This window comes from Aotus nancymaae, unplaced genomic scaffold, assembly GCF_030222135.1.
Source record: "Aotus nancymaae isolate 86718 unplaced genomic scaffold, 86718_ANA_hifiasm-v0.15.2.pri h1tg000111l, whole genome shotgun sequence".
NCBI lineage: Eukaryota > Metazoa > Chordata > Mammalia > Primates > Aotidae > Aotus > Aotus nancymaae.
In genome coordinates this window covers 1011977-1036131 of record NW_026988526.1, presented here as the reverse complement: position 1 = coordinate 1036131, position 24155 = coordinate 1011977, and the positions used below count along the sequence as shown (strand labels likewise).

Here is a 24155-nt window from a genome sequence, read left to right as displayed (position 1 = left end):
ATCCCAGCTACTCAGGAGGCTGAGGCAGGAGGATCGTGTAAACTGGGAAGGCGGAGGCTGCAGTGAGCTCTGATCACACCGTCTACTCCAGCCTGGATGACACACAAGGCCATATTCCCAAGAATCTGGGTGCACCTGTAATCCTGGCACTTTGGGAGGCCGAGGCGGGTGGATCACCTGAGGTCAGGAGTTCAAAACCAGCCTTGCCAACATGCTAAAATGCCAACTCTACTAAAAATACCAAAAGAATGCTAGGTGAGTCTGTAGTCCCAGCTACTCAGGATGCTGAGGGGGGAGAGAATGGCTTGAACCTGGGAGGCGCAGGTTGCAGTGAGCTGAGATCGCGCCACTGCATTCCCGCCTGGAGAACAGAGCAATACTCCATCTCAAAAGAAAAATAAATAAACAAATAAAAATGAAAGAAAGAAAAGAGGCCGCATGCTGTGGCTCATGTCTGTAATCCCAGCCCTTTGGGAGGCTGAGGTTGGCGGATCACGAGGTCAGGATTTCAACAGCAGCCTGGGCAAGATGGTGAAACTTCGTACGTACTGAAAAATGTAAAAATCAGCTGGGCGTGGTGGCGGGCGCCTACAATCCCAGCTACTCGGGAGGCTGAGGCACAGAATTGCTTGAACCCGGGAGGCGCTGCAATCCCAGCTACTCGGGAGGCCGAGGCACAGAATTGCTTGAACCCGGGAGGTGGAGGTTGCAGTGAGCTGAGATCGCACCACTGCACTCCAGCCTGGGCCACTGAGTAAAACTCCGTCTCAAAAACAAGTTAACATAATACAACGTAGCAACATGGGGACCCTCTCTTCTTCCTTCGGGGAGGGGGCTCTGGGCAGGCAGAGGTTCTGTGTTTAATCCTATCTCCCTGCAAATGTGCGGCCATGCTCTGCCTCCTGAGCCCTTGGGGACCCAATCAGACCTTACCTGAGTGACGGAGCATTTCAGCATCACGGGGCCCAGACCCTACCTGGGTAACGACCATGTCAGCATCGCTCAGTCCCTACCTGGGATAGGGGCCATCTCAGCATCACTCCATCCCTACCTGGGACAGGGAGCGTCTCAGCATCACTCAGTCCCTACCTGGGACAGGGACCATCTCAGCATCGCTCAGTCCCTACCTGGGACAGGGACCAGCTCAGTATCACTCAGTCCCTACCTGGGACAGGGACCATCTCAGCATCACTCCGTCCCTACGTAGGACAGGGGACATCTCAGCATCACTCCGTCCCTACGTAGGACAGGGGACATCTCAGCATCACTCAGTCCCTACTTGGGACAGGGACCGTCTCAGCATCGCTCAGTCCCTACCTGGGACAGGGACCAGCTCAGTATCACTCAGTCCCTACCTGGGACACGGAGCGTCTCAGCATCACTCACACCCTACCTGGGACAGGGACCATCTCAGCATCACTCCGTCCCTACCTGGGACACGGAGCATCTCAGCATCACTCACACCCTACCTGGGACAGGGACCATCTCAGCATCACTCCGTCCCTACCTGGGACAGGGACCATCTCAGTATCACTCAGTCCCTACCTGGGACAGGGACCATCTCAGCATCACTCCGTCCCTACGTAGGACAGGGGACATCTCAGTATCACTCCGTCCCTACGTAGGACAGGGGACATCTCAGCATCACTCAGTCCCTACCTGGGACAGAGACCATCTCAGCATCATGGGATGCAGAGCCTACCTGGGTGACGGACCATTTCAGCACCACGGGGCGCGTAATGCAGGGGAAAGCCTTGTTGAGCAGCTGCAGCAGCCGGGACTCCTCCTGGGAAATGGGTGACTTCTTGTTGAGGCAGTACGTCATGGTGTCATGGCTCCCTGCGGGCAGAGCACACGCGGGCATGTCACCCGTCAGCCCTGTCCCCGCCGCCTGCTGTGAGTCACTCAGCGTCAGGTTTACAGCACAGGCACAGGCATGGCGGGGCTGGGTGGACGCTGTCCCCCGAAACTCCCATCCACTGGAACCTGAGGACAAACCCGTGTGGGAACAGGGTCCCCTCGGATGTCATTAAGTTGAAGTGAGGTCACGCTTGAGTAGGGCATGTCCCAAATACGGTCACAGGTGTCCATCTGAGAGACAGAGAGGCCGGGCGTAGTGGCTCACATCTGTGCCCAGCACTGTGGTAGGTCGAAGTGGGCGGATCACGAGGTCAGGAGATCGAGACCAGGCTGACCAACATGGCGAAACCCCGTCTCTACTAAAAGTACAAAAATTCGCTGGACGCAGTGGCGGGAGCCTGCAGTTCCAGCTACTCAGGAGGCTGAGGCAGGAGGATCGCTTGAACCTAGGAGGGGAGGTCGCAGGGAGCTGAGATCGCACCCCTGCACTGCAGCCTGGGCGACAGAGCAAGACTCAGTCTCAAAAAAAAAAAAAAAATGAGGAGGAAACAGAGACACAGAGAAGACCTCATGAATACGGACACAGAGCTGGAGCGATGGGGCCACAGGCCCAGGACACCTGGCGCCCCCAGGAGCTAGGAGAGGCGGGAAGCGGCCTCCCCCCAGAGCATGTATGTATCTGCACACGTGCAAGTGTGTGTGTGCTTCTACCTGTGTGCGTGTATATACGAGTACATGCATGCACGTATCTGTATGCTTGTGTGCATATCCATGCATATGTGCAAGTGTGTATACATATGTGCATGCGTGTACCTATGTGCACGTGTGCATGTGTGTGTACTTATATCTGTGCATATATATATGAGTACATGCGTGCATGTGTGTGGGTACTCATGCCTATGTGCATGTGTATGCGTACATACATGTGTGCATATGTGCACACCTACATGTGTGTGCATATACATGTGTATACATGTGTGGTCATATGTGTGCATTCTATGCACATGTGCCTGTGTGTGCGTATATCTATGTGCATGTGTGTGTGCATGTGTATACGTGTGTACCTATGTGCACGTGTGCATGTGTGTGTACTTATATCTGTGCATATATGAGTACATGCGTGCATGTGTGTGGGTACTCATGCCTATGTGCATATGTGTATGTATATATACATGTGTGCATATGTGCACACCTACATGCGTGTGCATATACATGTGTATACATGTTTGCTCATGTGTGCATTCTATGCACATGTGCCTGTGTGTGCGTATATCTATGTGCATGTGTGTGCATGTGTATACGTGTGTACCTATGTGCACGTGTGCACATACGTATGTGCATGTGTGTGCATGTGAATAAGTGTGTGTACCTATGTGCACATGTGCATGTGTGAGCATACCTATGCGCTTGTGTGCATGTGTATATGTGTGTGTACCTATGTGCATGTGTGCATACCTGTGACTACATTATGCACGTATGTGCATGGTGGTGTGTGTCTGCACACCCATGCCTATGTATGTATATGCACACGTGTGTACCTGTGTATAATGTAAGTTATGCACGTGTGTCAATGGTGGTGTATATGTGTGTGCACACCCATGCCTATGTGTGTATGTATACGCACACATGTGTGCACTGTGCATGTGTGTCCACATCAGCGTGCTTTGTGGGATTTCCCTACACCCAGGATTGCTCCTACAGCTGGCACCTCCAGTGGGGAACACGGGGCAACGACCCCCGACCCTCCCGCCCTCACCTGGGATGGAGAGGTGGTGGAGGGGCACATCCCAGAGCCGGGGACACAGCGCCGACATCCAGTCCTCGTTCGCATTTCTGCAGCCCAGGCCTGAGAAGCTGCTGGAAGCACTCGCCTGCCCGCCCATCAGAGGTGAACCCTGAGGAAGAGGAAGAGGAGAAGAGGTTTTTCCGTGGTTACATTTGTGCTGTCGGCAGGCACAGTGGCTCATGTCTGTCATCCCAGCACTTTGGGAGGCCGAGGCGGGCGGATCACGAGGTCAGGAGTTCGAGACCAGCCTGGCCAACATGGTGAAACCCTATCTCTACTGAAAATACAAAAATTAGCTAACTTCCTGCAGAAAGGGGACCCTCACTAGCCATCGTGCCATGAGAGTACAATGAACAAAGGAAAACACACACATTTATCCCTGACGCGTGTAGGTTCGTCCTTCCTGCCGTGTCTGATCTCCGTGGGCCGGAGCCAGACCTCACCATCTAAACTAAAACCTGACCGGCTGACAACTTAAAACTTTTCTAAACAGGTGAAAGCCATGGAGAGCTGGGACACGCCTGTGAGCACGTCCAGCACTGATACCTCGGTGAAAGTACAAGGACGTAGAATGTACTACGTGCCTGTGAGCACAGCGTGTCTAACAGCTACTTAGGATGGGGCTTCCAGCAAAAAGGGAAGGCTTTTGAAGGAAATGTTTAAAACTATTATTTCTAACACTTATGAATTTTTATTAAGAAACAAAACTTTGAAGAGGAATTTTTTTTTCCTTCCCACAGTTTAATTTGCGGGGCCCCGTTTGCAGAACCCGACAGTGTCATGGAAGAGTTCTCTTGGAACCGAGAGAGAGAGAGAAAGAGAGGGAAACAGACAGAGGTCCAGAGCCACCCGGGGCAACCCCCACCCCAACAAGGAGTTCGCAAGGCCTCTTTCCTGGGGTGACTGCAGCATATCTCTTGCCTTCTGGGGAGCCCCCACCCTGAGATCATATGTTAAAGCCTGCTGCCTAGGACAGTGAAAAGGTCCCCATAGGTGATTCCAGGGCATCTCCCAGCTGTGGGGTTTCCCATATGTGGGGTGTACCAGGCACAGGGGCCTCAATCCTGGGTGTGAAAGAGCCACGTAATGCACTTCCTGGGGGGGAGCCCAGGACCTGCACCTCCCAGCCTGGCCCCCACAGGGGCTCTGCCTCCATCTGTTGGGGTATCGGGCCCTGGTATGGGAAATCTCTCTGAGGAAGGTTCCCAGGCTTATAAAACAAGGAAAACAAGTCCGGGCGCCGTGGCTCACCCCTGTCATCCCAGCACTTTGGGAGGCCGAGGCGGATGGATCACGAGGTCGAGAGATCGAGACCATCCTGGCCAACATGGTGAAACCCCGTCTCTACTAAACATACAAAAAACTTAGCTAGGCCTGGTGGTGGGCGCCTGTAATCCCAGCTACTAGGGAGGCTGAGGCAGGAGAATTGCTTGAACCCGGGAGGCAGAGGTTGCAGTGAGCCGAGATCGCGCCATTGCACTCCAGCCTGGCGCCTGGCGATGGAGTGAGACTCTGTGTCAAAAACAAAAACAAACATGGAAAACAGGTTTTGTTCTGTTCTGTTTTGAGATGGCATCTCGCTGTGTTGCCCAGGCCGGAGTGCAGTGGCACGATCTTGGGTCTGAGCGATCCTCCTGCCTCAGCCTCCCAAGTAGCCGGGATTACAGGCACCCGCCACCACACCAGGCTATTTTTTTTTGTCTTTTTAGTAGAAACGAGGTTTTGCACCATGTTGGCCAGGCTGGTCTTGAACTCGTGACCTCAGGTGATCCACCCGCCTCGGCCTCCCAAAGTGCTGGGATGACAGGTGTGAGGCACCGCACCCGGCCAGGGTTTCTCATTATTATTAGAATCCCCCTCTGTCTCTGTAGCCGGGAGCGCTTTTCTTCTTCCCTCCTTTCTGGACTAATAAACTCCGCTCCTTAAAACCACTCCACGTGCGTCCCGGTCATTTCACCTAAACGTGCTCATGCTGTGACCAGCACGTGGTATTTCTAAGCCAACAGCGCCTCCTAGTGGAAATAGAAACCCTCTTCATCACACACATCGCCAGTCCTCTGCCCGCCTCTTCATTCCCCTCTCCTAGCGTTAAACGTGAGGTTCTGGCCTTGGGAGGCCGAGGTGGGCGGATCACGAGTTCACGAGTTCGCGACCAGCCTGGCCAACGTGTTGAAGCCCCATCTCTACTAAAAGTAGGAAAATTAGCCAGGCATGGTGGCTCACATCTGTAATCCAAGCACTTTGGAGGCCGAGGCGGGTGGATCACCTGAGGTCAGGAGTTCAAAACCAGCCTGACCAATATGGTGAAACCCTGTCTCTACTAAAAGTAGGAAAATTAGCCAGGCGTGGTGGCGGGCGACTGTAATCCCAGCACTGTGTGATGCTGAGGTAGGCAGATCACCTGAGGTTGTGAGTTCAAGGCCAGCCTAACCAACATGGAGAAACCCGTCTCTATAAAATCAAATTAAATTAAATTAAATCAGGCTCTAAGCTACTTCTCTGATGGGACAGCTCTCCTTTCAACAGTTGGTTGGAAGATGCCTTCCATAGGCACATTTGAGTCTGGATATTGTCACATCAGCAGGAACATGGCCATTCTGCTCTTCCTATGTTTTTTTCCTTTCTTTCTTTCTTTTTTTTTTTTTTTGAGATGTAGTCTTGCTCTGTTGCCCAGGCAGGAGTGCGGCGGCGCAATCTCAGCTCACTGCAAACTCTGCCATCAGGTTCAGGCGATTCTCCTGCCTCAGCTTTCCAAGTAGCTAGGATTACAGGCACGCACCACCATGCCCAGGAAATTTTTGTATTTTTGGTAGAAACAAGGTTTCACCATGTTGGCCAGGCTGGTCTTGAACTTCCGACATCAGGTGATCCACCCATGTTGGCCTCCCAGAGTGCTGGGATTACAGGCACGAGCCACTGTGCCCAGTTGTATGTAAGATTTTTAAGGACTAAATCAGCCTGTTGACAGTTTCAGATCTGAGGAATGTTCCAGATGGACCTGGGGTGTCCTCTTAGAAATGGGACCCAGGAGGGGCCGGGTGTGCTGGGTCACACCTGTAATCCCAGAACTTTCAGAGGCTGAGGCACACAGACCACCTGAGGTCAGGAGTTCAAGACCAGCCTGGCCAACATGGTGAAACCCCCTGTCGACTAAAAATAGAAAAGGTATCCGGGTGTCATGGCACATGCCTGTGATCCCAGCTACTTGGTAGGCTGAGGCAGGAAAACCGTTTGAAGCCAGAAGGCGGAGGCTGCAATGAGCTGAGATCATGTTACCGCATTCCAGCCTGGGTGACAGAGCGAGACTCTGTCTCAAAAAAAAAAACAAAACACAGAAATGGGACATGGAGGAAGGGAAGTGTGTGTTCCCCTCCTGTCCCACCAGTCCCCACGTCCCCCGACCCCTCCATCACACCACAGCTCCCCTGAGCACTGAGGGGCGTCCCCACCTGTCCCCAAGTCCCCCCAACCGCTCCCCACATGTGACACAATGCGGCAGGCAGCAGCCTCCAGGTGGCCCCCACCCCCGGCCCCCTCTGCCGGTCGTCCGGACGGCACATCTGCCTGGGGTCTGGGGGCCACCCCACAGAGCACTGACCTTCCCTCGGCAGGTCCTCTCCACCCTGTGGCCTCCACAGTCCGATGACGGACGGGCCCAGAAGCCCGGGGACCCGCCAGGCCAGGTGACACACCCACACACACCTTCCCGCCCGCTGACTCCTCCGGAAGCTCACGTCCCAGAGGCGTGAGTGGCTGTGACCCACGTCCCAGAGGCGTGAGTGGCCGTGACACGCACCCAGAACCCACGCACGCAGGGAATAGCTGCTGGCTGAGTCCACGGAAGGAGGTGAGTGCCCAGACCCCGGCAGAAAACTGCTCAAACCTTCATAAAACACTAACCAGTGTGAATACGTCTCACACCAGAGGAATCCGTGCTTTGAACACAGGAGATCGGACTCTTTCCTCTATTCTTCTTCTTATATATTTTTTTTAGAGACAGGGTTTCACTGTCTTGCTCAGGATGGTCTCGATCTCTTGACCTCGTTATTTGCCCGCCTCAGCCTCCCAAAGTGCTGGGATTACAGGCTTGAGCCGCCGCCCCGGCCTTCCTTTAGTAAAGAGTGTGGTCTAGTTTATCTTCACGTATAGCGAACACACACTAGCTGATGACAGCTGATGGCCTGAAAATGGCACCTTTAACTTTCCAATTCTCAGGGACCTTGACAAGTTTATCACCAGGCATGGCAAATGGCAAGAGGATCCCTGGATTTGGGCTTTCTTCTACCCTCCCTATGTCAAAAGCGTGGACTCCGCATGACATCCTTCTTCCGTTTTTTTTTTTTTTTTTGGCTTTTGAGACGGAGTTTCACCCTCGTCACCCAGGCTGGAGTGCAGTGGCACGATCTCGGTTCACGGTAACCTCTACCTCCCAGTTTCAAGCGATTCTTCTGCCTCAGCTTCCTGAGTAGCTGGGATTACTGGTGCCCGCCACCATGTCTGGCTAATATTTTTAGATTTTTAGTAAAGACGGGGTTTCACCATGTTGTCCAAGCTGGACTGAAACTCCTGACCCTGTGATCAATCCGCCTTGGCCTCCCAAAGTGCTGGGATTGCAGGTGTGAGCCACCACGCCTGGTGACATCCTTCTTTTTTTTTTTTTGAGACAGAGTCTCGCTTTGTCAACCAGGCTAGACTGCAATGGCAGAATCTCAGCTCACTACAACCTCCGCCTCCCAGGTTCAAGCGATTCTCCTGCCTCAGCCTCCAGAGTAGCAGGGGATGACAGGCGCGCGCCACCACACCCGCCTGTAATCCCAGCACTTTGGGAGGCCGAGGCGGGCGGATCACAGGGTCAAGAGATCGAGACCATCCTGGAAAACATGGTGAAACCCCGTCTCTACTAAAAATACAAAAATTAGCCATGCATGGTGGCGGGTGCCTGTGGTCCCAGCTACGTGGGAGGCTGAGGCGGAAGAATTGCTTGAACCGGGGAGGCGGAGGTTGCAGTGAGTCGAGATCACGCCACTGCACTCCAGCCTGGGCGATAGAGCAAGACTCCATCTCAAAAAAAAAATCCAACTTGACTTATGGAGCCAATAAAACCATCGGAAACTGGCCTCATCTTCTGTGTACATAGTCACCCTACGCAGGTCCTGATCTGTGCTAAGAATGTCACTTTCTCACAGGCCAGGAACCCCAAATTATCTAGAAACCTCAAGAGGAAAGGAATTCGCCCAACTTAAAGGTATTTAATGGTGCAAACCCATGGTGGGCTCAGCTTTAAAAAGGTCCTATCTGGGGCTGGGCATGGTGGTGGCTCACGCCTGTAATCCCAGCACTCTGGGAGGCCAAGGCAGGTGGATCATGAGGTTAGGAGTTCAAGACCAGCCTGGCCAAGATGTTAAAACCCCATCTCCACTAAAAATACAAAATTTAGCTGGGTACAGTAGCAGGCACCTGTAATCCCAGCTACTTGGGAGGCTGAGGCAGAGAATCACTTATCACTTGAACCTGGTGGCGGGGGGAGCGGAGGTTGCAGTGAGCCGAGATTGCACCACTGCACTCCAGCCTGGGTGACAAGAGCGAAACTCCGTGTCTAAATAAATAAAAAAAGTAAAATAAAAATAAATAAATAAAGCAAAGCAGTCTTACCATAATTATTCTTTCAATAAAATTGGAAAAACTGGAAAACGCAAAATTATGTTTCAAAACCTATCGTCACACCTGCCGTTAGATTCGGGTCTTGCCCTGGTTTTCGGTTTTATTATTTTCTCCAGTTGGAATTCAATTCTAATTTTTCTGGCTACAAGCCTTCAAAGTAACGTTTTCAGGTTTTTTTCCTTTTTCTTTTTGCCATTTTGTTCTAACCGAAAACCACTGCAACCTAAGCTGTGCTTTCTTAGAGCCCTATGAATGAAAAACTAGATGTTTCAACAGGGGATGGCTGGAAGCCCTCCAAAATAAGCGGGGCCACCAGGAACAAATCAGTCTCCCCTCCGGTGCTCTCCATGTGATTAGGCTTCCAGAAGCAGCAGACACCCACTGCCTAGGCGCCTCCCACCCACAATCAAATCCCCACCTCCAGGGTACCAGGAAACATTTCCCACAGGCCACCTGCAAAGCCAACCTTTAGCCACTAGGACCCACCGCATCCCTAGAAGTCCTGGGTCACTCCACTCCCCCATCCAAGGAGTCCGGGGTCCCAGGTCACTCTTCTCTGCCACATCCCTAGGGGTCCTGGTCACTCTGCCCCCTCCCCCCATCCCTACAGGTCCTAGGTCACTCCCCTGCCCCATCCTTAGGGGTCCCAGGTCACCCTCACCCCCTACCCCTAGGGGTCCGGGATCTCTCTCCCTCCCCAATCCCTAGACGTCCCGGGGTCAATCCACTCCCCCATCCCTAGGGGTCCCGGGTCACTCTCCTCCTCCCCCATCCCTAGGGGTCCCGGGTCACTCTCCTCCCCATCCCTAGGGGTCCCGGGTCACTCTCCTCCCTCATCCCTAGGGGTCCCAGGTCACTCTCCCCTCCCTCATCCCTAGGGGTCCCGGGTCACTCTCCCCTTCCCCATCCCTAGGGGTCCCGGGTCACTCTCCCCTCCCTCATCCCTAGGGGTCCCGGGTCACTCTCCCCTCCCCCATCCCTAGGGGTCCCGGGTCACTCTCCCCTCCCCCATCCCTAGGGGTCCCGGGTCACTCTCCCCTCCCCCATCCCTAGGGGTCCAGGGTCACTCTCCTCCCTCATCCCCAGGGGTCCCGGGTCACTCTCCTCTCCCATACCTAGGGGTCCCGGGTCACTCTCCTCTCCCATCCCTAGGCGTCCCGGGTCACTCTCCCTCCCCACCCCTAGGGGTCCCGGGTCACTCTCCCTCCCCATCCCTAGGGGTCTCGGGTCACTCTCCCCCACCATCCCTAGGCGTCCCGAGTCACTCTCCTCCCCCATCCCTAGGGGTCCCGGGTCACTCTCCCCCCCCATCCCTAGGGGTCCCGGGTCACTCTCCCCTCCCCCATCCCTAGGGGTCCCGGGTCACTCCCCTCCCCATCCCTAGGGGTCTCGGGTCACTCCCCTCCCCCCGGGTCACTCTCTCCCCTCATCCCTAGGGGTCCCGGGTCACTCTCCTCCTCCCCCATCCCTAGGGGTCCCTGGTCACTCTCTCCCCTCATCCCTAGGGGTCCCGGGTCACTCTCCTCCTCCCCCATCCCTAGGGGTCCTGAGGCGCTGGGCCCTGCTGGTTCGGCCCCTCCGTCCCCGGTCCCCCGCCCCGCCCAGGCCCAGGCCGCACCGCATTGCTGAGGATCTCCTGGCGTCGTGGAGACGCGCTGGCCAGCACCACGCGTTTGTGCAGCAGCTTTCCGATAACCGGGCACAGCACCATGGCGTCCACGCCGGGAGCCGGGACGCCGCAGTCCTCAGCCCGGACCCGGCGGCGTGAGGAGCGCGGCTCCGGAAATACCGCGGCCGGAGTTCCGCCTCCGCGAGGCCACGCCCAGACCACGCCTCCATCGACCTCCCGCGAGGTCACGCCCAAGCCACGGCTCCATTGACCTCTCGCGACGTCACGCCCAAGCCACGCCGCCATCGACCTCCCGCGAGGTCAGGTGGGAGGGGCGTGGAGAAGGGGGTCCCCTGGGACCAGGTGGGAGGGACGTGGAGAAGGGGATCCCCGTGGGCATGGTGGGAGGGGCGTGGAGAAGGGGGTCCCCTGGGACCAGGTGGGAGGGACGTGGAGAAGGGGATCCCCGTGGGCATGGTGGGAGGGGCGTGGACATGGGGGTCCCAAGCCACGCCGCCGTCGACCTCCCGCGAGGCCACGCCCAGACCTCGCCTCCATCGACCTCTTGCGAGGTCACGCCCAAGCCACTCCTCCATAGACCTCCCGCGAAGTCTCGGCCAAGCCACGCCCCCATGACCTCGCCTCTAGGCCACACCCAGGGCACACCCCTCCCGTCGCCCTCCGGCTCCACCCCCGCCGCTGATGAAACTCCGCCCCTAGTCCCGCCTCCCGGGCCCTTTCCCCGTCCCTGGCGCTCGCCCCGCCCTCCCAGCGGAGACTGACATTCCCGCTGGACGCGCAGGCTCGGGGGTCCCTTGGGAGGAAAGGCGGGCGTGGATATTTGGGGTTCCTTGCGGGCGCCATGTGGAGCATGGAAATGCTGGGGTTCCGGTGGCTTCGGTAGTGGGCAGTTGTGGGGCTGGCGGTTTGTTATCCACACGGGGGGGCCGGGCTCTGACATGGGGGTGTTGTGGGCAGCACGTCTGAGAATGTGGAGAAGTGGGTCCCCTCGGGCCAGGTGGGAGGGGCGTGGAGATGGGGGTCCCCGCGGTCATGGTGGGAGGGGCGTGGAGAAGGGGGTCCCCTCGGGCCAAGTGGGAGGGGCGTGGAGAAGGGGTTCCCCTCGGGCCAGGTGGGAGGGGCGTGGAGATGGGGGTCCCCTCGGGCCAGGTGGGAGGGGCGTGGAGAAGGGGGTCCCCTCGGGCCAGGTGGGAGGGGCGTGGAGAAGGGGTTCCCCTCCGGCCAGGTGGGAGGGGCGTGGAGAAGGGGTTCCCCTTGGTCCAGGTGGGAGGGGCGTGGAGAAGGGGGTCCCCTCTGGCCAGGTGGGAGGGGCGTGGAGAAGGGGTTTCCCCTCCGGCCAGGTGGGAGGGGCGTGGAGAAGGGGGTCCCCTCTGGCCAGGTGGGAGGGGCGTGGAGAAGGGGTTCCCCTCCGGCCAGGTGGGAGGGGCGTGGAGAAGGGGGTCCCCTCGGTCCAGGTGGGAGGGGCGTGGAGAAGGGGTTCCCCTCGGGCCAGGTGGGAGGGGCGTGGAGAAGGGGTTCCCCTCGGGCCAGGTGGGAGGGGCGTGGAGAAGGGGGTCCCCTCTGGCCAGGTGGGAGGGACGTGGAGAAGGGGGTCCCCTCGGGAGTGGTGGGAGGGGCGTGGACATGGGGGTCCCCGCGGGTCTGGCGGGAGGGGCGGGGAGGTGGGGGTCACCGCGGGCATGGTGCGAAGGGCATAGAGAAGGGAATCCCCGCGGGCATGATGTGAGGGGCATGGAGAAGGGAATCCCCGCGGGCATGGCGGGAGGGGCGGGGAGATGGGGGTCCCCCCGGGTCTGGCGGGAGGAGCGGGGAGATGGGGGTCCCCGCGGGCATGGTGGGAGGGGCGGGGAGATGGGGGTCCCCTCGGGCCGGATGGGAGGGGCGTGGAGAAGGGGGTCCGCTCGGGTCGGGTGGGAGGGGCGTGGAGAAGGGGTTCCCCTCGGGCTTGGTGGGAGGGTCGTGGAGATGGGGGTCCCCTCGGGCTTGGTGGGAGGGTCGTGGAGATGGGGGTCCCCGCGGGCGTGGTGGAAGGGGCGTGGAGATGAGGGTCCCCGCGGGCGTTCTGGGAGGGGCGTGGAGAAGGGGGTCCCCTCGGGAGTGGGGGGAGGGGCGTGGACATGGGGGTCCCCGCGGGTCTGGCGGGTCGGGCGTGGAGATGAGGGTCCCCGCGGGCATGGCGGGAGGGGCGGGGAGATGGGGGTCCCCGCAGGCTGGGTGGGAGGGGCGTGGAGAAGGGGGTCCGCTCGGGCCGGGTGGGAGGGGCGTGGAGAAGGGGTTCCCCTCGGGCCGGGTGGGAGGGGCGTGGAGAAGGGGTTCCCCTCGGGCCGGGTGGGAGGGGCGTGGAGAAGGGGGTCACCATGGGCATGGTGCGAGGGGCGTGGAGATGTGGGTCCCCGCGGGTCTGGCGGGAGGGGCGTGGAGATGAGGCTCCCTGCGAGTCTGGCGGGAGGGGCGTGGAGATGGGGGTCCCCTCGGGCCAGGTGGAAGGGGTGTGGAGAAAGGGGTCCCCTCGGGCCAGGTGGGAGGGGCGTGGAGAAGGGGGTCCCCTGTGGCCAGGTGGGAGGGGCGTGGAGAAGGGGGTCCCCTGTGGCCAGGTGGGGGGGGCGTGGAGAAGGGGGGCCCCTCGGGCCAGGTGGGAGGGGCGTGGAGAAGGGGGTCCCCTCTGGCCAGGTGGGAGGGGCGTGGAGAAGGGGGTCCCCTCTGGCCAGGTGGGAGGGGCGTGGAGAAGGGGGTCCCCTCTGGAGTGGTGGGAGGGGCGTGGCCTTGGGGTCCCCGCGGGTCTGGCGGGACGGGCGTGGAGATGGAGGTCCCCCCGGGTCTGGCGGGACGGGCGTGGACATAGGGGTCCCCGCGGGCATGGTGGGAGGGGCGTGGACATCGGGGTCCCCGCGGGCATGGTGGGAGGGGCGGGGAGATGGGGGTCCCCGCGGGCTGGGTGGGAGGGGCGGGGAGAAGATGGGGGTCCTTGTGGGAGGGGTGTGAACATGGGGATCCGCGCGGGCGTGGTGATGGGCGCGGCGTGGGGACTCCCTGTGGGCGCGGGATGGGCGCTGTGTGGTCGTGGGCGCCCCGGTGTCGGCTGTGTCTTCACCCGCTAAACGGACCCCACCTCCAGGTCGGCGGGTGTCTGGCGCGCCGCAGGCTGCAGGGGGCGCCCGTGAGCTGTGCGAGGATTTTTTTCTTAAACCCCAGGAGGTTTAACTCCCACCTGCTGCGCGTACACCCAGAGTGCTGTGGAGTCTCGGGGTACCGTTTCCCAGCCTCTGTGACGGAAAACATTGTCAAATAAAATGTCAAAAATAAAAATGTGGGCATAATAGTCCAAGATAAAATTTAAAATAATAATAATAATGTACCCAGATGATATTGCAGTGATGTCTTTTTACAGAAAATAATTATACAGTTAATTTTGTCAGCTGTGAAAATCCCAGCATTTCCAGCACATTCTGGGGAAAACGAAAAACCGTATTGACAGAAGTCACAGAAGGCTCGGATCGATGGGAGGAAAAAAAACCATCGAAACCATGTGATGTCTCTTTTTAAATATGGTGTTTTTGAAAAAAAAATTTTTTTTTAATAACAGCAGCACATAGATTGTGATTTCAGATTTTTGCAGGAGTAAATTTCTTCATTTTGCAGCAATAGAAGGAACCAGAATTTCACAGACCGTAGTGCATATAAGATAAACTCCATGTACTGGAGTTTTGTTTGTTCGCTTGTTTTTTTTATTTTTTATTTATTTTTTATTTATTTATTTTGAGATGGAGTCTCGCTGTGTTGCAGTCGCCTGATCTCAGCTCACTGCAACCTCCGCCTCCCGGGTTCAAGCGATTCTCCTGCCTCAGCTTCCCTGAGTAGCTGGGAGCGTGGTGGTGCATACCTCATATCCCAGCTACCCGGGAGGCTGAGGCAGGAGAGTGGCTTGAACCCGGGAGGTGCAGGTCGCAGTGAGCCCAGATCGTGCCACTGCACTGGAGCCTGGGAGACACAGCGAGACTCGTCAAAAAAAAAAAAAATTCACCATTGCAATCTTCCACCATACAGGGTGTATTCGCGATGGTTCTCTAGAGGGACAGAACTAATGTTATATACATATATATTCCATTATATATATATAAGTATATATGTTATATGTATTCCATTATATATGCACCTTATATATATTCCATTATATATACACCTTATATATATTTCATTATATATATTCCGTTATAAATATGCATTATATATTCCATTATATATATGTTATATATATTCCATTATATATACACCTTATATATATTTCAATATATATATACATTATATATATATTCCATTATATATATACCTTATGTATGCCATTATGTTTGCATATTATGTTCCATTATAAACATGCATTATGTATTACATTATATATATATAATTTATATATATTCCATTTTGTATATACCTTACATATATATTCCATTATACATTATATATATTCCATCATAAATATACACTGTATATTCTCATATATATGCATTATATATACCATTTTTACATACATGTATACATAAATGCATATCTAATATATAAATATATAAGGGATACATATAAATATATATATATAACTTCCATATGTATATATAGGAGCTAATTATTCATTATATATAGATACATATAAAAAAGAAGATATATATATAAAGAAGTTTTATATGTGTGTGTGTGTGTGTGTGTGTATATATATATATGTATAAAGGACTTAATTATTAACTCACACAGTCACAAGGTCCCACAATAGGCCATCTGCAGGCTGAAAGAGGGATAGATAGATGATAGATACATAGATAGATAAATGGATAGATGATATATGGATAGATGAATGATAGATGATAGATGGATAGACGATGGATGGATGATAGATACATGGATATATAAATGGATAGATCGATGATAGATACATGATAGGTATATGGATTGATGAATGATAGATAATGGATAGATAATAGAAGATAGATGACGGATAGATGATAAATAGATGATAGATGGATAGATAGATGATAGATAGATGGATAGATAGATGGATGATAGACAGATACGCATGGCCAGGCACGGTGGCTCACGCTTGTAATCCCAGCACTTTGCAAAGCCGACCAGGTGGATCATGAGGTCAGGAGTTCAAGACCAGCCTTACCAACCTGCTGAAACCCCCATCTCTACTAAAAATACAAAGATTAGCTGGGCGTGGTGGAGGGCACCTGTCATCCCAGCTACTCAGAAGGCTGAGGCAGGAGAATCACTTGAACCCGGGAGGCAAGGGTTGCAGTGAGCCGAGATCTCACCACTGCACTCCAGCCTGGGTGACAGAGCAAAACTCCGTCTAAACTACAAAGAAAGAAACAAAAATGATACATAGATAGATAGATGATAGATAGATAGATAGATACTGGTGATAGATAAATATAGATAGATACATAGATGATAGATAATAGATAGATAAATGATACATATAATAGATTATAGGTGATAGATGATAGATAGAATCAGATAGATGATAGATATATGATAGATAGATACATAGATGATAGATAATAGATAGATAAATGATACATATAATAGATTATAGGTGATAGATGATAGATAGAATCAGATAGATGATAGATATATGATAGATAGATACATAGATGATAGATAATAGATAGATAAATGATACATATAATAGATTATAGGTGATAGATGATAGATAGAATCAGATAGATGATAGATATATGATAGATAGATACATAGATGATAGATAGGTGATAGATGATAGATAAATTGATAGATGATAGATGACAGATAGATAATGGTGATAGATAAAGATAGATACATAGATGACAGATAGATAAATGATACATATATAGATTATAGATGATAGATAGGTGATAGATGATAGATAGATGATAGATGGAATCAGATAGATGATAGATAAATTGATAGATAGATGATAGATAGATAGATAGATAGATAGGCCTCCCAAAGTGCTGAGATTACAGGTGTGAGCCACCGCACCTGTCTGCGTTTGCAGGCAGGAGCCCCTGTGCCTGACCTTGCTGTAGTGTTTTAAAGCAAGCATCACAGGCCGGGCGCAGTGCCTCACGCCTGTGATCCCAGCACTTTGGGAGGCCGAGGTGGGTGGATCGCGAGGTCAAGAGATCGAGACCATCCTGGTCAACATAGTGAAACCCCGTCTCCACTAAAAATACAAAAAAATTAGCCAGGCGCCGTGGCGGGCACCTGTAGTCCCAGCTACTCGGGAGGCTGAGGCAGAGAATCGATTGAAGCCAGGAGGCGGAGGTTGCAGTGACCTGAGATTGCACCACTGCACTCCAGTCTGGGCGACAGAGCGAGACTCCGACTCAAAAAAAAAAAATAAGAAGGGGCCGTAGTGCGTATCGTGGAGTCAGGGTGATTGATTCCCTGTGACGCAAAACATTGTCAAATAAAAATCCTGGCACTACCACTTAGTGATGTTACAAATGGGCCGGGCACGGTGGCTCGTGCCTGTAATCCCAGCGCTTTGGGAGGCCGAGGCGGGCGGATCACGAGGTCAAGAGATCGAGAACATGGTGAAACCCCGTCTCCACTAAAAAATACAAAAATTAGCTGGGCGTGGTGGCGCACGCCTGTAGTCCCAGCTACTCGGGAGGCTGAGGCAGGAGAATTGCTTGAACCCGGGAGGCGGAGATTGCGGTGAGCCAAGATCGCGCCACTGTACTCCAGCCTGGCTACAGAGCAAGACAGCAAGACTCTGTCTCACAAAAAAAAAAAAAACAAATGTCACTTAATCGTTCTAATCTTCAGTTTTCCCTTCTGTAAAAACAGGCATACTACCACCTACCCTCAGGGTTATTATGAGGATTAAGGGAGACTACATACTAGATTGAAACATATGAAACTGCCAATATTTACTCATTTTGACCTACAAAAATGTTTTTTTCATATGGTTAAACCTAATACATAAAGCATATTATATGATCTGGAATATTACATGATCAATAAATGGTAGATGTAGAAATTACTATCATGGATAATAAAAGTGAATGGCATCCTACTGAAACCTCCCAATCTTAGAAGAAATAAGCACAGATAAACCCCTCAAGAAAAACTGGTCTTTTTAGAAAAGGATTGGAAGCCAGGAGTGGTGGCACACACCTGTAGTCCCTACTACTTGGGAAGCTGAGGTGGGAAGATTGCTTAAGCTCAGAAGTTCTCGGTTATGATGATTGGGTGTCTGCACTAAGCTTGGCATCAATATGGTGACCTCTTGGGAGTGGGGGCCCACCAGGTTATCTAAGAAGAGGTGAACCAGCCCAGGTCAAAAACCGAGCAGGTCAAAACTCATGGGCTGACCAGTAGTGGGATCACCCCTGTGAAAAGCCACTGTAATCCAGCCTGGGCAACACAGTGCGACCCTGTCTCTCAAAAAAAAAAAAAAAAAAAAAAACGAAAAAGAGAAAAAAAGCAAAGCAAAGCGGTGAAGGCCTCAAGGAAGTAATCAAAAGTATGGGGAGGCTGGGGGCAGTGGCTCACACTTGTAATCTCAGCACTTTGGGATGCCAAGGCGGGCAGATCACCTGAGATCAGGAGTTCGAGACCAGCCTGGCCAACATAGGGAAACCCCGTCTCCACTAAAAATACAAAAATTAACTAGGAGTGGTAGCAACACCTATAGCTACTCAGAAGGCTGAGGCAGGAGAATCGCTTGAACCTGGGAGGCAGAGGTTGCAGTGAGCAGAGATCGCACCACTGCACTCCAGCCTGGGCAATAGAGAGAGATTATGTCTGAAAAAAAAAAAAAGCTAGAGGGAAACAGATGGAGATCACCTTCCCTTTCCCGTCTGTAAATCTCTCTTGTAGTTTACAAGATAACAGAAGTGTTCTCCTTAGCTAAACTAATGAGCCTAATTCCATTTGGATTTGTGCATCCCAATAATTTTTTTCTCTGTAGGTCTCATTTGCATAGAAAGGTTATGAAATGAGATAAAATCCATGGTCCTCACCACAAAACATGACTTGTGCACAGAAAACATACAGTCGGAAAAGTCTGAACTCTTTAGCAAGTCCTCAAAGGCAACATGTGACATCTGTGGAGTCAAGAAGCAAGTGTCACCTTGACTCAAATGCCTCACGTAATTGCAGAATCCCTCACTTTATCCATTTGAAGGAAAACTGTCAACCCTGTGGTTTGGATCAATGAAGCCAAGCAGACAGGACAGCCGACACTTTTGCAAGGTACTCTTAGAAGATGTGTTTTAGATCTGTCAGATGGCATTAAAAAATCTCCTCTAGGTCTGAGTCTGATGTCAGAATGGTAAATTTCAGAAAAAAATAAAAGCTGCCCACTTCTGACTGTTTTGAACTTCATAGAAGAAAATAATATCAGAATCCTGCCATCTGCTATTTCTACCAAAGCAAGGCAGATTTCCAAAGCTGCTGTCTCATCACAAGTTTATGGGCAAAAAGAATCTAATTTCTTTTCCTTCCTTCCTTCCTTCCTTCCTTCCTTCCTTCCTTCCTTCCTTCCTTCCTTCCTTCCTTTCCTTCCTTCCTTCTAACAGTCTCACTCTGTTGCCCAAGCTGGAGTGCAGTGATGCAATCATAGCTCACTACGATCTTGAATTCCTGAGTTCAAGTGATCCTCCCACATAGCTGGGACTACAGGTGTGCACCACGAAGCCGAGATAATTATTTAATCCTTACTAGAGATAGGGTCTCAGTATGTCGCCCAGGCTGGTCTTGAACTCCTAGGCTCAAGCAATCCCAAAGTGGTGAGATAACAGGTGTGAGCCACTACACCCAGCCTAATTTTTTGGAAAACTATACCCAAGTCACTAATTTTTGAAGGTGAGTTATTACCTTCAAATGATTTGAGTAACTGACATTTCTGACCATCTAAATGAACTTAATTGAAAAAAAATTAATGGCTGTAACTGAAAACATTGATGAATTCACAGCAAGAATTTGCTTTTGGTGAAAGAATTACATGGTTTGCTACAGATGGTTTTGGAATTTGAATCCTAAAGAAGAACTGTTAAAATGAACAGGACCATATCTGTGCATGCATGAAAAGAAATGTTATTGTTTCAAAATACTCGAAAGGAAAAAGTTTGATGGTATTTGAAATCCACTGGCCCCATCACAATACACTTCAACATGACATACGTCCATGAGTAAAATGGAAATACCTATGAGATTTAAGAGTCTCACTTAAGATGGCAATAAAAGGTGGTGTGAATGAAAATTTCCATTTTCATAGCTGCATAAACTTTATTTCCCAGGAAGCCAATGGATGCAAAGAAAGACTGAGTGAATTTAATGAACACACACAAACAATGTCAGAAAACACTTGCTGAAGACAGAGATAAGGCTGCCATTCTTGGAGATGATGTGGTGGATGGTGAGCTCTCGCCATTAAAGCTAAACGCATTAGAAGGTGGAGACTTGCTAGAAATCAGAAGGAACGTTGATCAAACTGATTTATGTGTTAAGATAAATGAGTCTTTAAAGTCTCTGGAAGAAAAAGCAACCAAATCTACATATGATTATCTGAAAGTGGATAAAATAGCAGTTGCACATACAGATTATATGAAAAGTCTCCAAAATGAACAAGTCAGAAAACACACACACAACTTGAAAGTCAAATTGGAAAATGTCTGCAGAAACATAAACTCTTAGTAAATTGTACTCCTCCCATCAATATGATGGAAGATCAGCAAATATTTAAGGTGAATTTATCCTGGAAAGAAGGAGGACAATCTTTCCCAAGCAACTCAAAAGATCATCCATGTAAGGCCGGTCGCCTCACCGGGAGCTCGGACAAACACCCCCTGCCTTTTTTTCCAAGAGCTCGGACACGTCCACCCCCTTGCACAGCCTAGCTTTCCCTTAAAAACCCGCCAGTATGTAAACGAAGTCTTGTAACTCTAGCCAATAGCAGTCGAGTCCTGTATGCAAACAAAGGCTTGTAACCCTACCCAATAGCAGTCCTGTCTTTCCCACACCCTGCTCTCCCACAACCAATTGAACACCTCCACTTCCTATAAAACCCCACGTCCGAGAGGAGTCCGTGCGACTTCTCCGGCCCCTCCTGTCGGACTGCAGAATCTCACCCGGGAGCTGAATAAATCCTTCACATTGGATCTTCTTGTGCTGGCCTCAGTTTCTTCCTTTTAAACTCGGCAAGAACCTAACGAACCTTACAATCTATGCATTCAGGGAACTGAATGCCTCTGGGATTCAAGCAAAAATTCTTCCAGCCAAAAATATTGGAAAGAACTATTATTCTTAGCAATTATCCTAAGAGGACAAAGCTTATGTTGTTTGAAGACTTAATGAGAAAACTTGGGGACTTGGTTAACATAAGAAAATGTATGTAACAGAAAAAAGAATTGAGGGGGAAATTAAATTTTCAAAAAGTATCTTTGTGTTCTTGGTGTTCAAGTAAAGCAAGGATGGGGGGATGTGTAAAGGTTCTCACAGGGGTCCCAGGAATTCTCTGGATAACTGGAATCCTAAGAAAAATTTAAATTTAAATTATTCCTCAGATTTTTTTTTTGCATTCAAGAAACACAGGGAAAAGATTACTCCATTAGATCTACTGAGTCATGACAGCAGTTTCTCCCCAAATGCAAGACTGACTCACCATGGTGTTCCTCATGCTAGAAGACAACTTTTTGTGAAATAATGAAAGTATCTTTCAGCTTCAGAAATAGAGGTGACCCACCATTTGCCAGAGTGCAGTCACGTCACTTCACTTATCCACAAGAGATGCTGGGAAATGTAGTTCAGCTGGGGAACCATGACCACAGCTCCGTACACCAGAAATATAGCACTATTGAAACTACTAAGACAGATAGAAGGGATTTGGGTGGACAACATGTGCATTCTCTAGGACTCTGTGTTTTTAGTTAGGTTGAGCAGTCTTGATTTCATGGTCTTGACTTCTGATGTAATTCTTTTATTTTTAAGTTCCAGGGTACATGTGCAGGACGTGCAGCTTGTTAAACAGGCAAACATGTGCCATGGTGGTTTGCTGCATCTATCAACCCACCACCTAGGTATGAAGCCCAGCATGCATTAGCTATTTTTCCTGATGTTCTCTGTCCCCATCCAATCCCCCTGCAGATCCCAGTGTGTGCTGTTCCCTTCCCTGTGTCCATGTGTTCTCATTGTTCAGCTCCCACTTATAAGTGAGAACGTGAGATGTTGGTCTTTTTTTGTTGGTTTGTTTTTTCTTTGAGACAGAGTCTCACTCTGTCACCCAGGTTGGAGTGCAGTGGTGTGATCTCCACTTACTGCAAACTTGACCTCTTGTGTTCAAGTGATTCTTGTGCCCCAGCCTCCCGAGTAGCTGGAATTACAGGGGTGCACCACCATGCCTGACTAATTTTTTGTATTTTTGGTAGAGATGGAATTTCACCATGTTGGCCGGGCTGGTCTCAAACTCTTGACCTCAGGTGATACGCCCACCTTGGCCTCCCAAAGTGCTGGGATTACAGGCATGAGCCACCACACCCAACCTTCACACATTAAGTCTTATATCCTCAACACAGCTTGGAGAGGAAGATCCTCTTTAGATAATCTCCCTTGTTTTTCTCCCAGATGGGATAGCCATAGCCAAGAGAGGTTGTATAACTTGTGTAAGTTAGCACAGCTAGAAATTGAGAAACCGGGATGTGAATCTATAAATTGAGTCTCAGAGTCCAAAATTTAACCCTGACTAATCTTGCCTACTACCTCTATAGGCAAGCTAAATGAATTCCCCCATCATTTTTTTTAATTAGGGGAAAAATAAAAACATGTACACATCATGTGTTAATGTATGTATTCATTCCCTGGGGCTGCTACAGCAAAGCATTGCAAACTGAGTGGCCTAAACAATGGACATTTGTTTATGCTTGCACAGTTCTGGGGCCGGAAGTCCAAAGCCAGGGTGTCTGCAGGGCTATGTTCCCTCTGAAGGCTCTAGGAAAGGATCTGTTCCAGGGTCCTCTGCTTGCTTTGGGTAGTTCTCTGGCTTGTGGTAACATCACTCCAATCTTCCCACAGCATTCTCCTTATGTGACTACCTGTATCCAAATCCCACGTTCTTATAAAGACATCAGGCATATGGGATTAGGGACCCACCTTACTCCAGTATGACCTCATTTCAATAAAGTAATTACCTCTGCAACAGCCTTATTTTCAATGAAGCCACATTATGAGGTGCCAGGGGCTAGGACTTCAACATATGAATCTGAGGGGACATAATTCAACTCATATCAGTGTGTTAATACTGTGTGTGTGTGTATGTGTGTAACTGGATATTCCAATTCCAGTAGTCAAAGGTGAATCAGCAGAATCATACTTTCCTCTTTCCTACAACTAGAACAATTTCACAAGTGGTTTATACTTGGACCAAAAAAAGTTATTTTTAAGTCTGTGTAGAAAACATTAAAAACATTTTCTTTCCTCTAGCTTATTTTATTGCAATAATAAGTTGACAGTTTTTGGAGAGTCAAAAGTTATATATGGGTTTTCAACTGTTTCAAAAGCCACACTTGCCTCCTCCTTGTGGGGACTTGACTGCATTTTACGGTAAATGGATAAATATCATCGTGTTGGAATGAAGAGAAGCCATGACTAATTAGGAAATAAAATGTTATGAAGAAAATCATAAGGACGATAAAATTAATGAATGGATTATTTATTAAGTGGAAGTGGATCACCACGAAGGTCTTCATCCTTATCATCTTCACATTGAGGAGACTGAGGGTTGGTCCTGCTGCCTCAGTAATGGCAGAGCCAGAAGAAAATTCACATACAGGTGGGCTATGCAGTTCAGCCCCGTGTTGTTCAAGGATCAACTGTACAACCAAGGACGTGGCATTTTATCAAGGCTTTTCTCATCTGTTCAGTTATCACCTTCTCAGCATGAAAATAATACCCTAAAGGTGGTCCTTATGACCCCACAAAGAGAGGTTCCCCCAAGCAATCATTATTCAAACATTTTCATTTTAAGTGGGTTGAACATTATCCTTGTCACCCAGGTGAGTTTTATCTCATTATTAGGTAATGCTGTGTATTTCATATGTTCATAATCTATCTGGAGCTTTAAGAGATTTATTGCATATTATCCACAGCTATGAAGGTTCATAATTTTGGGGTCACTTCTACAGCTGTGTCATAAAATTTGTTTGTGAAATGTAGAAAAAACTATGCAACAATCAAATCCAG

General features: G+C 50.7%; 1 protein-coding gene across 1 annotated transcript in view; it reads right to left on the bottom strand.

Annotated features, from left to right (window-relative positions):
• LOC135272557 (PI-PLC X domain-containing protein 1-like) overlaps positions 1-11050 on the bottom strand; it is a 31200-nt gene extending 20150 nt beyond the window's left edge. The window contains exons 1-3 of the mRNA XM_064370965.1: positions 10926-11050; positions 3617-3755; positions 1703-1839 (exon numbers count right to left, since the gene is read on the bottom strand). Of these exons, the coding sequence (XP_064227035.1) occupies positions 1703-1839; positions 3617-3755; positions 10926-11018 (369 nt within the window). The 5' untranslated portion in view covers positions 11019-11050. The remainder of the gene's footprint in view (positions 1-1702; positions 1840-3616; positions 3756-10925) is intronic.
• Between the last annotated feature and the right edge of the window lie 13105 nt (positions 11051-24155).